This window comes from Rhinichthys klamathensis, unplaced genomic scaffold (genome assembly GCF_029890125.1).
Source record: "Rhinichthys klamathensis goyatoka isolate OS25496 unplaced genomic scaffold, OSU_Roscu_1.1 h1tg000398l_1, whole genome shotgun sequence".
NCBI lineage: Eukaryota > Metazoa > Chordata > Actinopteri > Cypriniformes > Leuciscidae > Rhinichthys > Rhinichthys klamathensis.
The window spans coordinates 548852-565251 of record NW_026606900.1 but is presented as its reverse complement, the minus strand read 5'-3'; the positions used below and the strand labels follow the sequence as shown (position 1 = coordinate 565251).

General features: G+C 39.4%; 2 protein-coding genes across 3 annotated transcripts in view; both read right to left on the bottom strand.

Moving 5' to 3' along the window:
• Positions 1-6793, bottom strand: part of helz2b (helicase with zinc finger 2b) — a 22938-nt gene extending 16145 nt beyond the window's left edge. For both annotated transcript variants that reach the window (XM_056234581.1, XM_056234582.1), the window contains exons 1-4: positions 6663-6793; positions 4118-4706; positions 3226-3333; positions 2606-3129 (exon numbers count right to left, since the gene is read on the bottom strand). In XM_056234581.1, coding sequence (XP_056090556.1) covers positions 2606-3129; positions 3226-3333; positions 4118-4639 — 1154 coding nt within the window. In that variant the 5' untranslated portion in view covers positions 4640-4706; positions 6663-6793. The remainder of the gene's footprint in view (positions 1-2605; positions 3130-3225; positions 3334-4117; positions 4707-6662) is intronic.
• Positions 4702-16400, bottom strand: LOC130070260 (guanylate-binding protein 1-like). Its single transcript, XM_056234580.1, is given in 13 exon segments — positions 4702-4706; positions 10120-10518; positions 10648-10750; positions 11347-11559; positions 12874-13005; positions 13248-13396; positions 13485-13730; positions 15018-15217; positions 15301-15385; positions 15388-15409; positions 15543-15670; positions 15824-16020; positions 16156-16400. Coding segments are annotated over 12 exon segments (1875 nt in total). The 5' UTR covers positions 16017-16020; positions 16156-16400.

Genomic DNA, 16400 nt, shown 5'->3' with positions numbered 1-16400 from the left:
TCGCGTGCAAATCGCGGGGATTAGCGGGCGATGAACGCTCGCCAATCTGTTAGTATGAAAGAGCCAACAACGCATCAAAGACACTCGCAGACGCCTCGCAGACGCGTCGCGGAGCCCAGAAAAATATCTAGCAGATATCCAGAGCTGTCGCACGACTCAACCTCACGTGATGTCATGAGCTACAGCCAATCAGAGCAAGGCATGGGTTGAGGTCAGTATCCTTGCTGTTTCGCGTCATTTCCGGTTCGTTTTATCGCGTGATTTTTCGTGACAAAACGTGGTTTGTAGACAAGAGAGAATCGTTGGGTGACAGAGTTGTTGTCAACTCGTGTTACCTCCTGTTGCGGATCAATCACGTTGTGTCGTGTGGTGTGAATTAGCTCAACAACTTGAACACTCCTGATTTCACAGAGAGCAAGTCATGTAGTGTGAACCACACAGTTCAGCCCGACGTTTTAAAATCATGTAGTGTGAACTAGGCTTAAGCTGAACAGCCAATCAGAGTTCGCTCTTTCACCGATGGCCCGACGCCGATTCAACATGTCGAATCGGCCGAAACAAAGCCGACGAGGACCAATTTCAGCCGACAGTGCGGAACCGTGCGGAACACACTGAGAAGACTTAGTCGGCCGACGCACAAAAAAAACTGTCCGACGGCCGACCATCGGCTTGGTGTGTTCCAGGCTTTAGGCGTCCAGGGTTACCGTTGGGGTCAGGTAGCTATATATCTTAGACACCTTATGTGATCAGAACAGAATTCTTAGGCATCTGGGTTTTTCTAATGCTTTCAGAGAAGCTATACTTGTGTGAGGGGTTACCAACGTGGTCAGAGTGGGGGGGGCCTTTGAGGATAATTTTGAAGGTGTCGGGGACACCTGGTTTAATTTAAGTCATGTGCGTAGGGGAATTTCTATTTGTCTTTTCAGACTGATTAGTATGCCAGATACAGTAATATGGCCAACCATAGACATCTATGGAAAAAAAATTCAAAAAGAAATTACAATAACAGTGTAATGTAATAATGGCTAAAAACCCAATATGTGTGCCACCTAATTATTTAACAGACGGTAGCAAGTGTCCTGTCTGGATCAATCACAGTGTTTTGGCTGTTCTTTGAGTTCAAAACAGTGACAACAGTATTGTATTCATAAAACATTCCACCTATTCAGTTTGAACCTTAACACCAACCCATTCATCCACCTTTCCTTTCTGCCATAATTTCATATTTTACTACAACACCATTTTAGCTATGCATAACAATAGCGCTGATTTTTTAAACTGCCCTGCCCATGTTTCATCCATTCATTGAAACCGCAATTAACTTGTTAGAAAATAATGCCTTTAATCTTTGCATTGTTTGCTTTCAGTTACGTTTATATTCAATTCAGTGATTATACCTGCCTAGTACTATCAGACTCAGAGGCCATTAAATGCTATGATAACATGGAATGCCTCTGATCCCAGTATGAGTTCAAATTCCAGAGTTAGAGTGCATGTGATGAGAAATAAGTAATGTTAAAATACACTATTTTAGTAGTAGAAATTATATTCAAAAAGTAAAATCTAGGTGGTAAAACACTGTTGCCATGGGACCCACACTAAGCCAAAATCTGTGACTCATCAGTATGCAGACCATATAAGAACCTAGGGAGAGAGAAACTTATCTGCTAGGGAAAATATGTCTATGGGTGTGGCTGATACTATGACATTAGATAAATTATATCTCTTAATGATGGTGTGGCCTGTAGACATAAAAAAATTCTTGGACTTAGATCAGCACTTAACACTGTTTACAATTACATTTGGGATCTCTACCATATGAGGATATAACCTCCATTAGAACTTAAAAAAAACAATCATAATAATAGAATCCACCTGTTCAGTGTGAACCCCAACCCAAACCTGTTTATCCACTTCTGCACTCATTTTATCTGTATATTACATAAAGATTCATTGACTTTAACAACTTTGCCCATGTTTCATACATGAGAACAGCTATTGGCTTGAATTCACATTTAAAAACAAGTGAATATGGTAATGGGTAGCTAAAACATAATGTGTCCTTGTTTGATAACTATAAAATAATTAGCCTACCCTTCTGCTGAGCCTGCACTGGTGCGAGCTCTGCAGGAGACTTCTTCCCAACAGTCAAAGAGGCGTTACGTCACAAAAGTGCGGACTTGTAGGAAGACCGCAAGTGTTAAGGCTGCCATTTGGGACAGGGCCTGTGATGGTTGACCAATGAAATCAGCTGTGGGGTGGGATGGGGTTTGCGCTGGTTTGGAGGGGCACTATATTTATATGAATCACGCATTCATACACAAGTTTGATTGAATCACGCATTCATACAGAAGTGACATCTGTCACTTCTCGGCAAAGGCTACCAGCTTTTTATTTCTACAGGAGCCCATGCCTTTTTATGGACTTGCTCTCAAAGAAGACACTAGCGTGTGGCACTATACACACCAACCGGCGGGGCTTCCCCAAAACCAAGGCAAATGACATCAGCCGCAGAGCCCAAAGAGAAACCATTCGGACGGGAAGCTTCTGCATACATTTTAGCATACATTTTAAGTGGTGTACTATTTCTATAAGCTATTTGTACCTGCTAATGAGCTTCTCCTCTGCAATTTCCTCTCTGAACAGAAAGTGGTGAGCTCTCTCTCTGTAGTTGTCTCGGTGAATTGGGGAACTGTGATCTGCATAGGGATTGAACTGTAAGTTCAGCTGGGGTGATTTGTATTTACTAAGCAACTGCTCGTCCTCCTCCTTTCTGGCAGAGAAGGGCACGATAACCCTGTTTCCTCTGTTCCAGCGCTCATCTGAAAGAAGCTCGGCACATTCACTCTCTTCTGCCTCAACTGGCTGGACATGGAACTGCTGACCGACTCTCACCTTCAGTTTCCGGAGAAGAACCGGTCGCATGTCGAAGTCAAACACCAACCACTGCTCGTACACTCCAGGGCGGAACGACAGAAAAGACACACTCAGCTGGTAGGTGGAGTGAGAGGAGCGAAGGTGGTGGCCTGCAGTGTGTGTGACTGGGGGAAAGGTGTTCTGTAAACTGTCACTCAAAGAGAAAACAGCCCCATTTTCCACTTTCAGTAGAGCCACATGAGCCAAGGACCTCTACACAAAAACACAGACAAAACAAACAAGGTTATCAATAACTAGTGTGCAATAAGGCTGAATATAAAATGATGCAGGTTAGTGTATATTTCTGACCTCAGTGGTGATTGTGAATTTCCATCTGATTCCACTGTCTTCTTGAAAACAGTCTACACAAAGATTCTCATCATGTGTAACACACACATCATCCACCTGCTCAGAAATCTGTAAAATACACACACGTGTCCATATTTGTGGATTTATGTTAGTAGGCTACTAACTTAAAAGTTACCATAAATACACGAACAACATTTTCATTTCTCTATTATATGGCTCTCATATGCTTGATTCTGACTGGTATATTGTGATTTTATGTATAATCATTTCAAGAACAAACATCATCAATGTCAGCATATTTAGCAACTAAAAGAGGAATACACTAAACGACTTTTAAAATTAGAACAGATTTAAAAAATCTTGGCACCATACACTTGCAGACTTTGTAAATGGTTCCAAAGAAAAACAAAACATACCAGACTTTCAAGTCTGTCCACAAACGTTTGCAGAAACATGCACCTCATTGCTGATAAAATCAGCTCAAATGAACAAACATGTTTGATATCCTCTGACTGGATGGAATCAAAAATTGGAGTCTGTGACCATGATACACTAGCCTACACAATTTTCTGTGTAATTTGTCAACTCCACCTGCCCAAAATCTGGAGACTGGCTATGATTTTTTGGCAACTAGCATTGACTCGTCCAGACTGTAAATTGAATCAAAAATCTGTGCGTAAGTTGTGCAGTGTATTAGCCTACATCCTTAAAATGAAAAATATTTAAAAATGTTTTGTGTGACAAATCTTTTGTGTGTGTGTGTGTGTGTACATTTAATTTACATGGTTTCAAATACTCATAAAGATAGATATCATATGTCTTAAAAACATTAAAGTTACATGGACGAAGTTAGGCAGATTTGCAATCTTGTGCAGGATTTCATTGTACTCACGATAAGAATCTCATTGCTGCTGCTTCTGTACTCTTCCAGAAGTTTCTCCTGGTATGAGGAAAGCTCATGAGAGCTTGACTGACCATCTCCTTGTCTGCTCTGTTCAGCCAGTCGTTCTCTTTGCGTGATCAGATGAATTAAAGTCTTGTGGTCTAGGTTTGTGTTTTTTTGCAAGTTCCACACCGCAGCTTCTTCTGGACTACTGGCAAACGTGCAGCGGTCATGATGCACATAGCACCCGACATCCTCCTGGAAATACCAACACACTTCATATCGAATAGGTCGTGGATGAGAGGGCCGAGAGAACACAGGGCTCCATTTGTGACCTCTGACCTTTGCTCTGACAAGCAGCAGATTGTGAGAGCAACGGTGAGGCGTTGCAATGATGGAGTAGGAAATGCGAGAGTATTCATGAGTGCAGACATTACAAGCAGCTGTCAGCTCGTACATCTGCATGAACTCCTGCAGCTGAGCATCTCTAGCCTTTACTGTAGACATTTCTACAGATTCAAGCCATAACATGCATTAAGTCTGACATGAACACCTTCAGCTGGGCACCCACAGCTTCAAATACTGCAGTAAATTCAACCTAATGTGAGGAAAGAGAAGAACACAGCTCATGAGATGACTTGTTTACATAAGGGAGAATGCAAATACCATTCAAAAGAGCATAAACCCCCACAGAAAACAGAATCACATTACTACTATACTTAGACCTTTGAACAGCTATTGGGAAGTATAAAGGATGAATTATGACTATGAAGGGACATAACAATTAACTTTCTACATGACATACTGCTCATATTGTGCAGTATCTCATGTTTTATAAAAGGTAGAGATCCATTTATTCAGATGTTGCTTCTTTAAATGATATTGCTGGTAACTGTCAAATAGGCTTTTGAACTATTTTAGAGATGATTTTTCATTTTATTTAAAATTTACATGCTTTTTTGAAAGTTTTGTTAAATAAACTTTGATAAAACTGGTCTGATAATAACTGCTGAGCTGTTGGATCACATAAAAAAAAAATTCACATACTGTATGCAAATGTGCTGTGGTAGTCACTTTTTTGTTTGAATACTGCACATTTGAAAGAATAGAATATAACATTTTTGCTAATTTGCCTATTGTACTTTACTTTATTTTACTGGTGGTAAGCTAAGATTAGATTACATTGTAGAAAGACAGGCATTCTGTAATAGTTGGCCAGAGCTGTTGTTCTTGAGGTTATGTGAGAAAGAAAAGCTGGGGGGTACAATACAAGGTTAAGCTTATCATAAACAGAAGACAAAACAAAAGACTTATTTTCCTATTTGACAAGTGCAACCTAGCAACCAGAGAAAACCACGAAAACAAGGGATATTAACTCCATGTGAACTGCCACAGAACAGGTTTTTGCTCTTTCAGACTGATTACTGTTGTTAGTCAACCACAAACCTCTTTAAACTGAAGCCTGGCTTCAGATCATGTAAGGATTATTTTAGATCAAAATGTAATGAAAAGGTCTATGTAATGAAAACTATGTAAATTGCCTATGTAAATATTACACAAATGCATTACACAAAATGTGCACATATACATAAGGATTAATTTCATTGCATATTTATCTTCTGGTACACAGAGAGAGGTCAGGTATCAAAGCACAGAGGCTGTTGCTGGGCAGCCCTGCCGTATAATGAGGTGGTTGCTTCAGACTAGTTGCCTAGAGTAAAATACTGAATTATTATAATTATTATTATTTTTTAACAGTGCTCAACAGTACCATCATATGCCCTGAGTCATAAGTACGCAGAAGTTTTTGTGGTGGCAGCAGGAAATGTGACAGGCTTGACTGCTTTTGAGCTCTCATATGCCATTTAAATTAGCAGTCACTTTAAACACTAAGAATGGCCCCATATCTTCCTATGCATCACATTACACACACATGCATACCATTTAGAGTTTATGGGTAGAGTAATGAATGACCATTTAGATTCATTCATTATTTCCTATGTGTGTTTACCCAGGTTTGTACAAAGAAAAAAAAGTGCAGTTCAATTTTTAAATGTTCTGTCTAAAATATTATTTGTTAATTCTGGTCTTTTAAATGTTAATCTTACACGTAGACAGCAGGAGCATATTATTTTTTATCTTAGATCCTCCCTCTGCTGTCAAACGTCAGGTGGGGGATGCTTGTATTGATCGTTACGACAAAATGGCAAAAAGAGTAAATTTTTTATTAATATGAATATGGCAAAGGGCATTGTTGTAAATTTCTGTTGTAAATTTAAATTATAGGTAACGTTACAGCAGCGTCGCACCCAACGGCCAATGCAACACGACAATATTGAAAATTGGCTTTGAAATAAACCACGGTAAATGAAAAGAATCTTAAACCTACATAGTTTAAAAGAAGTAATTAAAGACCGTGATATCTTTGAGAACACTAAAATATTAATTTATAATTCTCTAATGAAAAAACAAGAACAGCGCGCGCCTGACGTAGCCTTCTGCGGAACAACACCCAGAATTTCCACACAAATAAAACATTTACTTTTGAACCCACCTTTACATCTCTGAGGAGGGAAACGTGGTGTCACCTGCACTCGAAACCATCTCAATCAAGTGCACACAACGCAAACCAAACTTCATGTTCCTCTAGTTACCCTCAGCCGCTTACTTGAGTTTCGATTTCCTGGGCTGAGGCAGTGAGAAGTGACGATGTCGTTGGTCACGTCCCTTTTTTTTCTTCTTTTTTTTTTCTTCTACCAATCCCAATCGCTTCTTCGATTTTAATACACCAATGACCTCATTTTTTGGCTCATTCCCAAATTCTTGTCACAATTAGGCTATTTCATTATCATCTTGTTAAGTGGTGGTGCATGTACAATTATTTTTCTTTCTTTCTTTCTTTATAACATACTTCAAAGGTTTCTAATATTGATAGAAAATATTGAAAAGTTGAATATATGCAGACGTGATTTTCCTGTAGGCTACAATGAATAGACTGGTACATGTTTACATACCTACCACAAAATATACTGTATTTCTAATTATTTCAAAGATGAATTTAAATGTTTAGGTAATAACAAAATCTTATAAAAGAACTTTGTTTTAAGAACAATAATAAAATCAAAAGATATGACTCAAATGAGTATCAGAACAGTAAAGTATTTCTAAATATAACTAAATGTTGTAATTGACAAGTTCTGATTATAACACCTCTCTGATGCATAAAAGTGAGAACATTCAGTTGTCTGAAAAACCATTAGGCTACAACAAACCACTGTGAAAACAACAGATCAGAGATGCTCTAATTGAAAAAAAAACACTTTTGTTTTGATATTGGAATATGCCAGAATATATGATGAACGTTTTGAGGACTAAATTACATTAATAAATTAATGTGATACAAGTAATTTATGTGATTGTTCCTTTTACTGTTGCCTTTTTATTGGACTTCACTTGAACAGGGGTGTTGAATCCTGTTAGGGCCGCTGTTCTGCAGAGTTTAGCTCCAACCCAGATTAAACACACCCGAACCAGCTAATAAAGTTCTTAAGCATACTAGAAAATTGAAGGCAGGTGTGTTGGCAAGTTAGAGATACTCTTCAGGACAGTGGCCCAACAGGACTGAGTTTGGACACACCTGGACAAGAAAGCAGTGGAGGGCTTCGATTCTTTTGACATTTTTTCTTCTGAAAAAGGAAATTCTCGATACACAATTCAAACTGTTTAATATGGAACAAAATCTGACTATTCCTTCAGTTACCAATACAATATTTCGTGCAACTTTCCGTTGCCAATACAATACATAATACAGTGACAGACAGCGTCCCGTCTAGATGCTACCCCCAATTCATTGATGAAGGCCAGGTCTGCATCTACACTATTACAGCCCTAATACTAACTCAGAATATTACTGTCGCTCCCTGATCGCTCACTGTCTTGATTTTGACCATATGAGCTTAGAATCTTTAGTACTTATTTTTTTCCAGTTGCAGCATTCAAGATCCAACTCTCAAATTGCTCAGGAAAAAAGGTTTATTGAGAGCCGGCTGGGAGCACTCAACAACCAAGACTCCCAGAACAAAAAGATACACACACACATTTATACTTTGTAGTTAGGTCAACAAAAGTGTTACAGAATACTGATTTGGGGATTGGTTATAATGATCTAAGCTAATGACTGTTAGTTCTAGTGCTAAGCATTTTCCAAGACCATCTGATCACATGGTATGTACATGGTTCAAAAGGCACATTGTCTGCACGTCTCATGCAGCTTGCTACTTTAAAATTCCCTTTGAACCCCTTCTTGGCCATAATTTCTTTATCGCAACATATGCACTTTTTCAAAGCAAAAATAGGAACTATTTCCATCTTTCCAAAACACTTCCTTTTACACATTTCCTTTTGTTATTGAGAATAAACGTTCAAATTCCATCAATAAAAAATTCCATCACATATCCAAATCCATTCATCCATCGCAAATATCTCAAGAAAATGTCATCACTAGTTAGTTCAGTGACCCTACCTGTGTAGTGGCAAATTCTCGATCTTTGGTTCAGGTCTTCAAAGTCTGGTTCAGGTCTCAGAAGAAATCTTTCAGAGTCGAAGTCTCAGGTCTCAGAAGAATAACTTTATTGAGCAGTTCAACAAAGTGAGATGGTAGACAGGCATCTGATTTCACCGAGGCCAGCACTCTGGTCTTATACCTTTTTCTTATCGTTTACACAGTTATTATCTTTTTGCTCCCCCTCGTCACCTCGCCACGATTAAAAACACCTACATTGATGTCCTGATCTTATGTGTGGCAAATCCTTCGTACAAGGTTGTTTTTGGGTACTTTTCCAGTTTTTCAAGTTCATATTTCATATACCCTTTGACCTGGTGTTCTGTCTTCTGACAGTTTTTGTCTGGCCATAATCTCAGACCTAGTTTTCTCTCACATTACAGCATTTTATATTCAGACCCATGTATGAGACAAATGAAATTCTCCGACACCTGTAGGTAACAATCTATGAATGACTTTGAGCCACATTCTTATGAGCTTTTCTAGTCTAAGGGATTCAGCATTTTGACTCAAAAAGACTAGAAAAGATCACTTTTGAAAACTCAAGCTGTCAAGTTCAAGGTCACTTCATCATGTCCCTCCCAACAACCTTCTGCAAATCTTGTTTTGAGTCTGAACAAATTCCTTTCCCAGTTTAAGCACCTGTTAGATTAATTTTCAGGCATACTATCTGCAGCCTCGAAGCTATCAGTTATTTGTTGGAAACAGACGCCTCAACTCTTGTGATGTGTGGCAGCAGCAGTGCGAGTTCACAGGAGAATAATCAAGCAGACTCAGAGACAGTGTAGTACCATAACATTCTTCTCAAGTTTATTAAGGAAGAAGAATCATATAAGTGTAAGTGTAAAAGTAACATGTATAAGTGTGTCCAAGGCCTAGTTCTTGTTTTGTCTAGGTGTGTCCATGATGTGCACATAACATAATGGAAAGAAGTTACACAAGGACAGTCTTACAAAAGCGGAGCCTAAAAAATAAGAAAATATTAACAGCACCCTAACCATTTTCTACAGAACTGACAGCTGTTTCTTAAACCCGAGCAAACGGCATTTTCACATTACTCAATTTTTTGTCCGATCAATGGCAGATATTTTGGATTCAAACCACCAACTCCAGTGAATGCTTTATGCTTTTTTTGTGAATGTAATGCATATTTTCTACACCATTAAACTGTGTAAGTTCGAGTCGGGAGGGATACCCGTTTGTCCAAATGATGGAAGGTGAACTGGATAACATGCTCTTCACATTTTTGCTAATTCAATAGGTGTCCCTAATGGTGTATAAATTACACACTGCACTTTCAAGGGTGCATTTGTTCAGAATTATCAGCTCATTTACTAGCTGCCCTATAAAGCTCATGCTTTTGTTAGTCTTTGAAGGTTACAATGGAGATTTGTCAGTGAATGGAAAATATCAGTCAGAGATTGTTTTGTATCAGGTTTTTAACGTTTACCTTTGAGGCATTTAATCATTGATCTCTGCATAAGGAGGTTGGGAACCATTTCTAAAAGAGGACAGAGAAATGGCATCACATAATCCTTAAAAATGGCACCGCCACCAGCACCTAGGTGTTTCTTTTCATTTTGTAACTTGTTGATTTCTTCTTTAAGATTTGTAGCTCTCTCCTCAAAGCCTTTTTTTAGCATCTCCTCCCGCTCCTTCAGTTTGCTCTCAATGGCTCTGTCCTTTTCCTGCTGCCGCTGTTCCAGCTCCTTCTTGAACTTCTCCTCCATCTGCCTAACCCTGTCCTCATGTCGCTTATTCTCTGCCGCATTCATTTGTTCACTCTCAATTCGTTTCTCCTCTTCCTCTTTACATTTCTGTTTCAACAGAGCCGCATTCTCCTTCTCCTCTGAACATTCAGTCGAGAGAGAGAGAGAGAGAGAGAGAGAGAGAGAGAGATAAATGATATGATAAATTAACCTCAAAACCTTTTCCTCAAAAATCCACTGACGTTGTGTTGTACTTAAAATAAAATTACCTTTAATTTGTTTCTCAATTTCAGTGAGTTTTGTGTCTGCGCAGAGGATGGTGTTTGCTTTAGCTCCTCGCTCATTCAGAAACACAGTCAGCACAGCCTCAGCCTGCATATAAACATATCTAATTTAGACCAGTGGTTTTTAAATCCAGTCCTGGGAACCCAGTAGATTGGATCATGAACACATTTAATGAAGATTAAAATGCAAATGTGCTTGTTATACAAGTAATATTTAATGAGGTTACACTGCTAATAATCATATACATCACGATTGAGTCTGTATGTTTTTTTCTGATTTCACAACAGACACTGCACTTTTTTAGCGCATTTAGATTACACTTGAGATCTCCTTTTTTCCTTCACTTTTGCATCCTTTACTAAGGGATCCATAAAGAAAAGAAATGCAAGAAAAAAGGAAAGCACTTTGAATTATATGTTGATGTTTTTAAAATTTGGTAAATGTCATGAAATACATAACACTGTTATGCATTTTGCTTAGATAAGCATAATCAGATTTCTATCCATCCATACTGGATATAAATTGGAATGACAGTGTAAACAGAATACAGATACTATGCGGAGACAAAACATTTGTTAGTGCAAGATGTAAAGAGAGCCCTATTATACAAATATATTTCACTCAATGGCGGTGTAGATATACAAATGCCTACACTATCAAATACACACTGAAAGTGTTCTCACCGATACACCTTTGTTGGGTTCTCTGCGGTACTGTTCAACAATGGCGTCTCTGTCTCTGCAGTAGAAATCATGTCCTCCAGACTGACTGTACTCTCCATTCTGCAGCCGTTTATTCATGTCAGAGAACAGATTATTCAGCAGATCTTGACACTTTCTTTCTGATTTCGTCTTATTCTCTTCCAGCAAGTGTACGTAGTACATGTTTACAGCTTCCTATAAACATATAAAAACATGCATAAATACCCTTGTACAAAGTCTGAATGTATTGGACACTGTGTTTGTGCATTGTTGTGTGAATTAGCTGTATCAATCTGATGGATGTAGGAATTTATGTGGTCACCAAATATTAACAAAACAATCTCCAACCTGACAGTATATAGTACTTGGACATCATTTCAATGCCACATGAATTTTCCATATACACTGATGAGCCAAAACATTATGACCAGTCACAGGTGAAGCAAATACCAGTGATCATCTCCTAACAAGGCCACATATTAAGGTCTGGGTAGATTAGATTAAGCAAAAAAATCAGTTCTTGTAATCAATGTGTTGGATGCAGGAGAAATAGGCAGGAATGAAGATCTGAGGGACTTTGACAAGGGCCAAATTGTTATGGCAAGACGTCTGGGTCAGAGTATCTCTGAAAGGCAAGGCCTGTGGGTTGCTTGTGGTCAGCAGTGCTGAGAATTTCCCAACAGTGGTCTGGGGAGGGACAAACCACAAACCAGCGACGGTGTGTTGGGCGCCCAGGGTACATCGATGGACGAGTGCAACAAAAGCTCTTCCATCTGGTCTGAGTCAACAGAATGTCTACTGTGACACCAATCACAAAAATATTTAAATGATGGTTATTGGAGGTACGTATGTGTCACAACACACAGTGTTGTGCACTCTGCTGTGTATGGGGCTGTGTAGTGCCTATGATGTGTCGATACATACAGCGTGCCTATGATGGGCAACACCTTGAACTCTTCATCATGTTCACATTTGGGGTGTCCATCGTCAAAATCGCCTACAATGGGCACACAGGCGTCGGAACTGGAGCTGGCCTGGGTCGGTGAGTCCCGTTTTGTTTTATATCACGTTGACGGCTGCGTAATTTACCTGGGAAAGTGATGCACCAGGATGTACTGTGGGAGGACGACAAGCCAGTGGGAGTGTGATGCTCTAAGGCATGTTCTGCTTGCAAACCCAGAGTTCAAGGTGTTGCCCTGGCCTCCAAAGTCCCCTGATCTCAATCAGATTGAGCATCTGTAGGGTGTACTGCACCAACAAGTTCGATCTACAGCAGCTCTACATCACAACCTACAGGAAGTGAAGGATCTGCTGCAAACGTCTTGGTGCCAGATAGCACAAGACACCTTAAGGGGTCATGTAGAGTCCATGGGTTGGTGGGTCAGTGCTGTTTTGGCAGCACATGGAGGAACATATTAGGCAGGTGGTCATAAAGTTTTAGCTCATCTGTGTATATGCTAGTATGCATTGTGCGCAAGTACGAATGTGTCTTCTATATTTAAAGCTCACCTCCATTTTTTTCAGGTATTGCCCCTTTTCATCGTTGAATGAGCATTTCATGAACTCAGAAATGGCTAGACTGCTGAATTTCTGGTGCTCACAGGTATTATTATCTATAGTGACTGGGAATGTTTTCTTCACCTGTAAAAACATACAGTACTGTTTGTTTACTTGAATGTACACTGCATTCAGTGAAGACTTTCGAGCCTAAATCGGTGGTTCAGCTTTCATAGACATATTTAAAATGTATACATAGTTTGGTTTTCTGACTTTGGATAAGTTTATTAATCTGTATAAAAACACAGATATGTACAGCGAAGGATAAAACAAAATTGATTTTGAAACATAAAAAAAAATACTCAATCACAATGTGCATGTCTTACCTCTTCCATCCCAGTCTGATACACTTTCATAGCTTCTTGAACAGCTGCCTGGTTCTCTACATTTGCCAGAACAACCACTGCATTGTCCAGACAGGGCACCTTCCCACTGCTGATTGTATCCACATAAATCTCAACCAGGTGCCCGAGCACTGACAACACACACAAACAACTATAGAGAACAGCATTTTAATAGTAAATGCTCCATAGTTTTTGATGATCATTTGGTAATACACTTACATTTACCAGTAACTCTGTGTCCTCCTTTCAGTGTTTTCACAGCACTATTGAAAAAAATGTGGTCACAGAAATGACCTGTGACCTCCAGAAATGCTTGAGCAAGGTCCTGCTCTTGTAAGCTCTCTAGGTGTGTCATGTCTTTCTGGGAGGTAACAGGAATCGGGAACACAAAACACTTCCGGCTAGGGAAATACTGTCGGATACATTCACGGGGCAGATTGTAGTCACTCTTTTTCTTACCCACACCTAAAAAGGTAATTTGTGGGAAATAAACATTTTCCCAAATCAGTGGCATTTCATTTAAGTTTTGATAATTTAAACAAAATTAATTTATGCAAATGTATTGCAGTATCAACAATTATTAACATTAGGCTGTGTGTGCAGACAAATATGTGGTCAAGTCAGAAAATGAATTGTACCATTTCAGAATCTAGTCTAGATGGCATTCATCAGTGGTTATTTCAATGACCTCCCAGAATAAGTATCAAGTGTCATTGAGCCTACTAGAGCATGGCTCGCTAATTTCATGGGTTTGATTCCCAGTGGAAGCAAAAACTGATAAAACGTACACCTTGAATGCACTGCAAGTTTATTAGGATAAAAGCATCTGCCAAATGCTTAAAGGGTTAGTTCACCCAAAAATGAAAATTATGTCATTAATGACTCACCCTCATGTCGTTCCAAGCCCGTAAGACCTCCGTTCATCTTCGGAACACAGTTTAAGATATTTTAGATTTAGTCCGAGAGTTTTCTGTCCCTCCATTGAAAATGTATGTACGGTATACTGTCCTTGTCCAGAAAGGAAATGAAGACATCATCAAAGTAGTCCATGTGACACCAGTGGGTTAGTTAGAATGTTTTGAAGCATCGAAAATACATTTTGGTCCAAAAATAACGACTTTATTCAGCATTGTCTTCCAGTTCTATTGTCAATCCGCGTTCAGTGACGCTGATGACGCAAGACGCTGATGCCATGTTATCTGGTGTGTCCGTGTATACGGGTTCAAATAAATATGGCTGGGGAAAAAAATGCAAGTCTTCCTCTGTGTCGAAAATCCTTAGACATGTTTGCGAAGATTGTTTTGTTTACAGCGTGCGTCTCCCTCAGACTGTAAACGAAGCTCGGGCGCACCAGATAACACGTCAGCAGCGTCTTACGTCATCAGCGTCACTGAACAGGATTGACAATAGAACCGGAAGAGAATACAACGCTGAATAAAGTCGTAGTTTTTGTTATTTTTGTACCAAAATGTATTTTCGATGCTTCAAAACATTCTAACTAACCTACTGATGTCACATGGACTACTTTGATGATGTCTTTATTTCCTTTCTGGACAAGGACAGTATATCATACATACATTTTCAATGGAGGGACAGAAAGCTCTCGGACTAAATCTAAAATATCTTAAACTGTGTTCCGAAGATGAACGGAGGTCTTTTACGGGCTTGGAACGACATGAGGGTGAGTCATTAATGACATAATTTTCATTTTTGGGTGAAATAACCCTTTAAATGTAATTCTGTCTAAAATACCTTTCTTCAGCTGGAGGGCAAACTCAAGGTACTCATCCTCTGTTGCTGTTTCTCCATTAATTTCCAGTTCCAAGGTGAAATCTCTAACCACCCAGATAAATGATGGGAAAAACTGCACAAACTGAGAATCCTCCTCTTCCTCCTCGTCTGCAGCTTCTGTCGATCTGATCTTGATCTGCTCGGTGAGCTCAGTTATGTAGCTGCAGCACATTGAGAAATAACAGCATCTTACAAAGGTTGTATAAATGAAAGATGGTCTTATATGTGGCCGATTAAAGGATACTGCAGATTTTCCACTGCATTGTTATCGATGGTGCCGCGGCTGTTGTACACCAGAGTGCTGCTGAGCAGAACGGCCAGAGAAAATACCAGCCGTCATTCTTAGAGTCTCCCTGAAACACACGGATCAGTGTTATTAGAACAGTTTTACTCAGAGCGCCATTTAAACCATTACTGTACCTTCCCAGGAAACAAATGGCAACTGATCCTGGGAAATTAGTTTTAGTAGTTAGTGACTGTGCTCACCTTGTCCACATCACCCAGTCCCTCTGTGTCCAGCAGCACCAGAGTGTGTCCTTCTTTTTTGGGTTGAGGGACACACCACATCCAGATGCCTTTGGTCTTTGACTCAACGGTGTTGCCGAGAGCAAAGCCTGAGCCAATAATTTATTATCATCATTATTATTATGTAAAATATTCAAACACTTGATGCAGTTACTGTTTTCAAATATTTCACACATTCAGATTCTGTACTCATTATCATATCAGTATGTACTGCACATGAGACTTTCAGCAGTTTCTCTCACCGGACTGTTGTCCTGCCAGGCGGTTCATAAGGTAGGACTTCCCCGTACGGTAGAGTCCCACCACAGACACCACCACCACCGGCTCCTTGATCCCATCCAGAATGACTTTAGCATCTTTCCTCACACACAGCTTCCCATTTTCATCATTTTCGATGAGACACGCTGGAGCTGGCATATACTCACGACAAGACATGATCCTAAGTAAAAACCATACACATATAATTAAAAAGACACACACTTACCATACAGCGCACCACTGTCTGAATTTAAGCATAGCTCTGATAAAGTCTGCATCATGGTATATCATGTTATATATTTTTATTATTGATTACCTTGTTGAGAGGCAGGTGAAGTCACAAATTCCTTTGAGTTAAAAGTCTGTGTAGGATGTCTGTAAATTTGCTGCTATATTGAAGAGAAATTGCATATTTTTAGGCCTGTGTAAAACTGCAACCACATACAATTAACGAGACACAGCTAAACACATATTCTGCCCATCAGCTTCTTATCCTCTGCTCTATGCATGGTATAGATTGGACAAAAATGCACTCTCACTGGCTTATCTGCAATGCAGTCA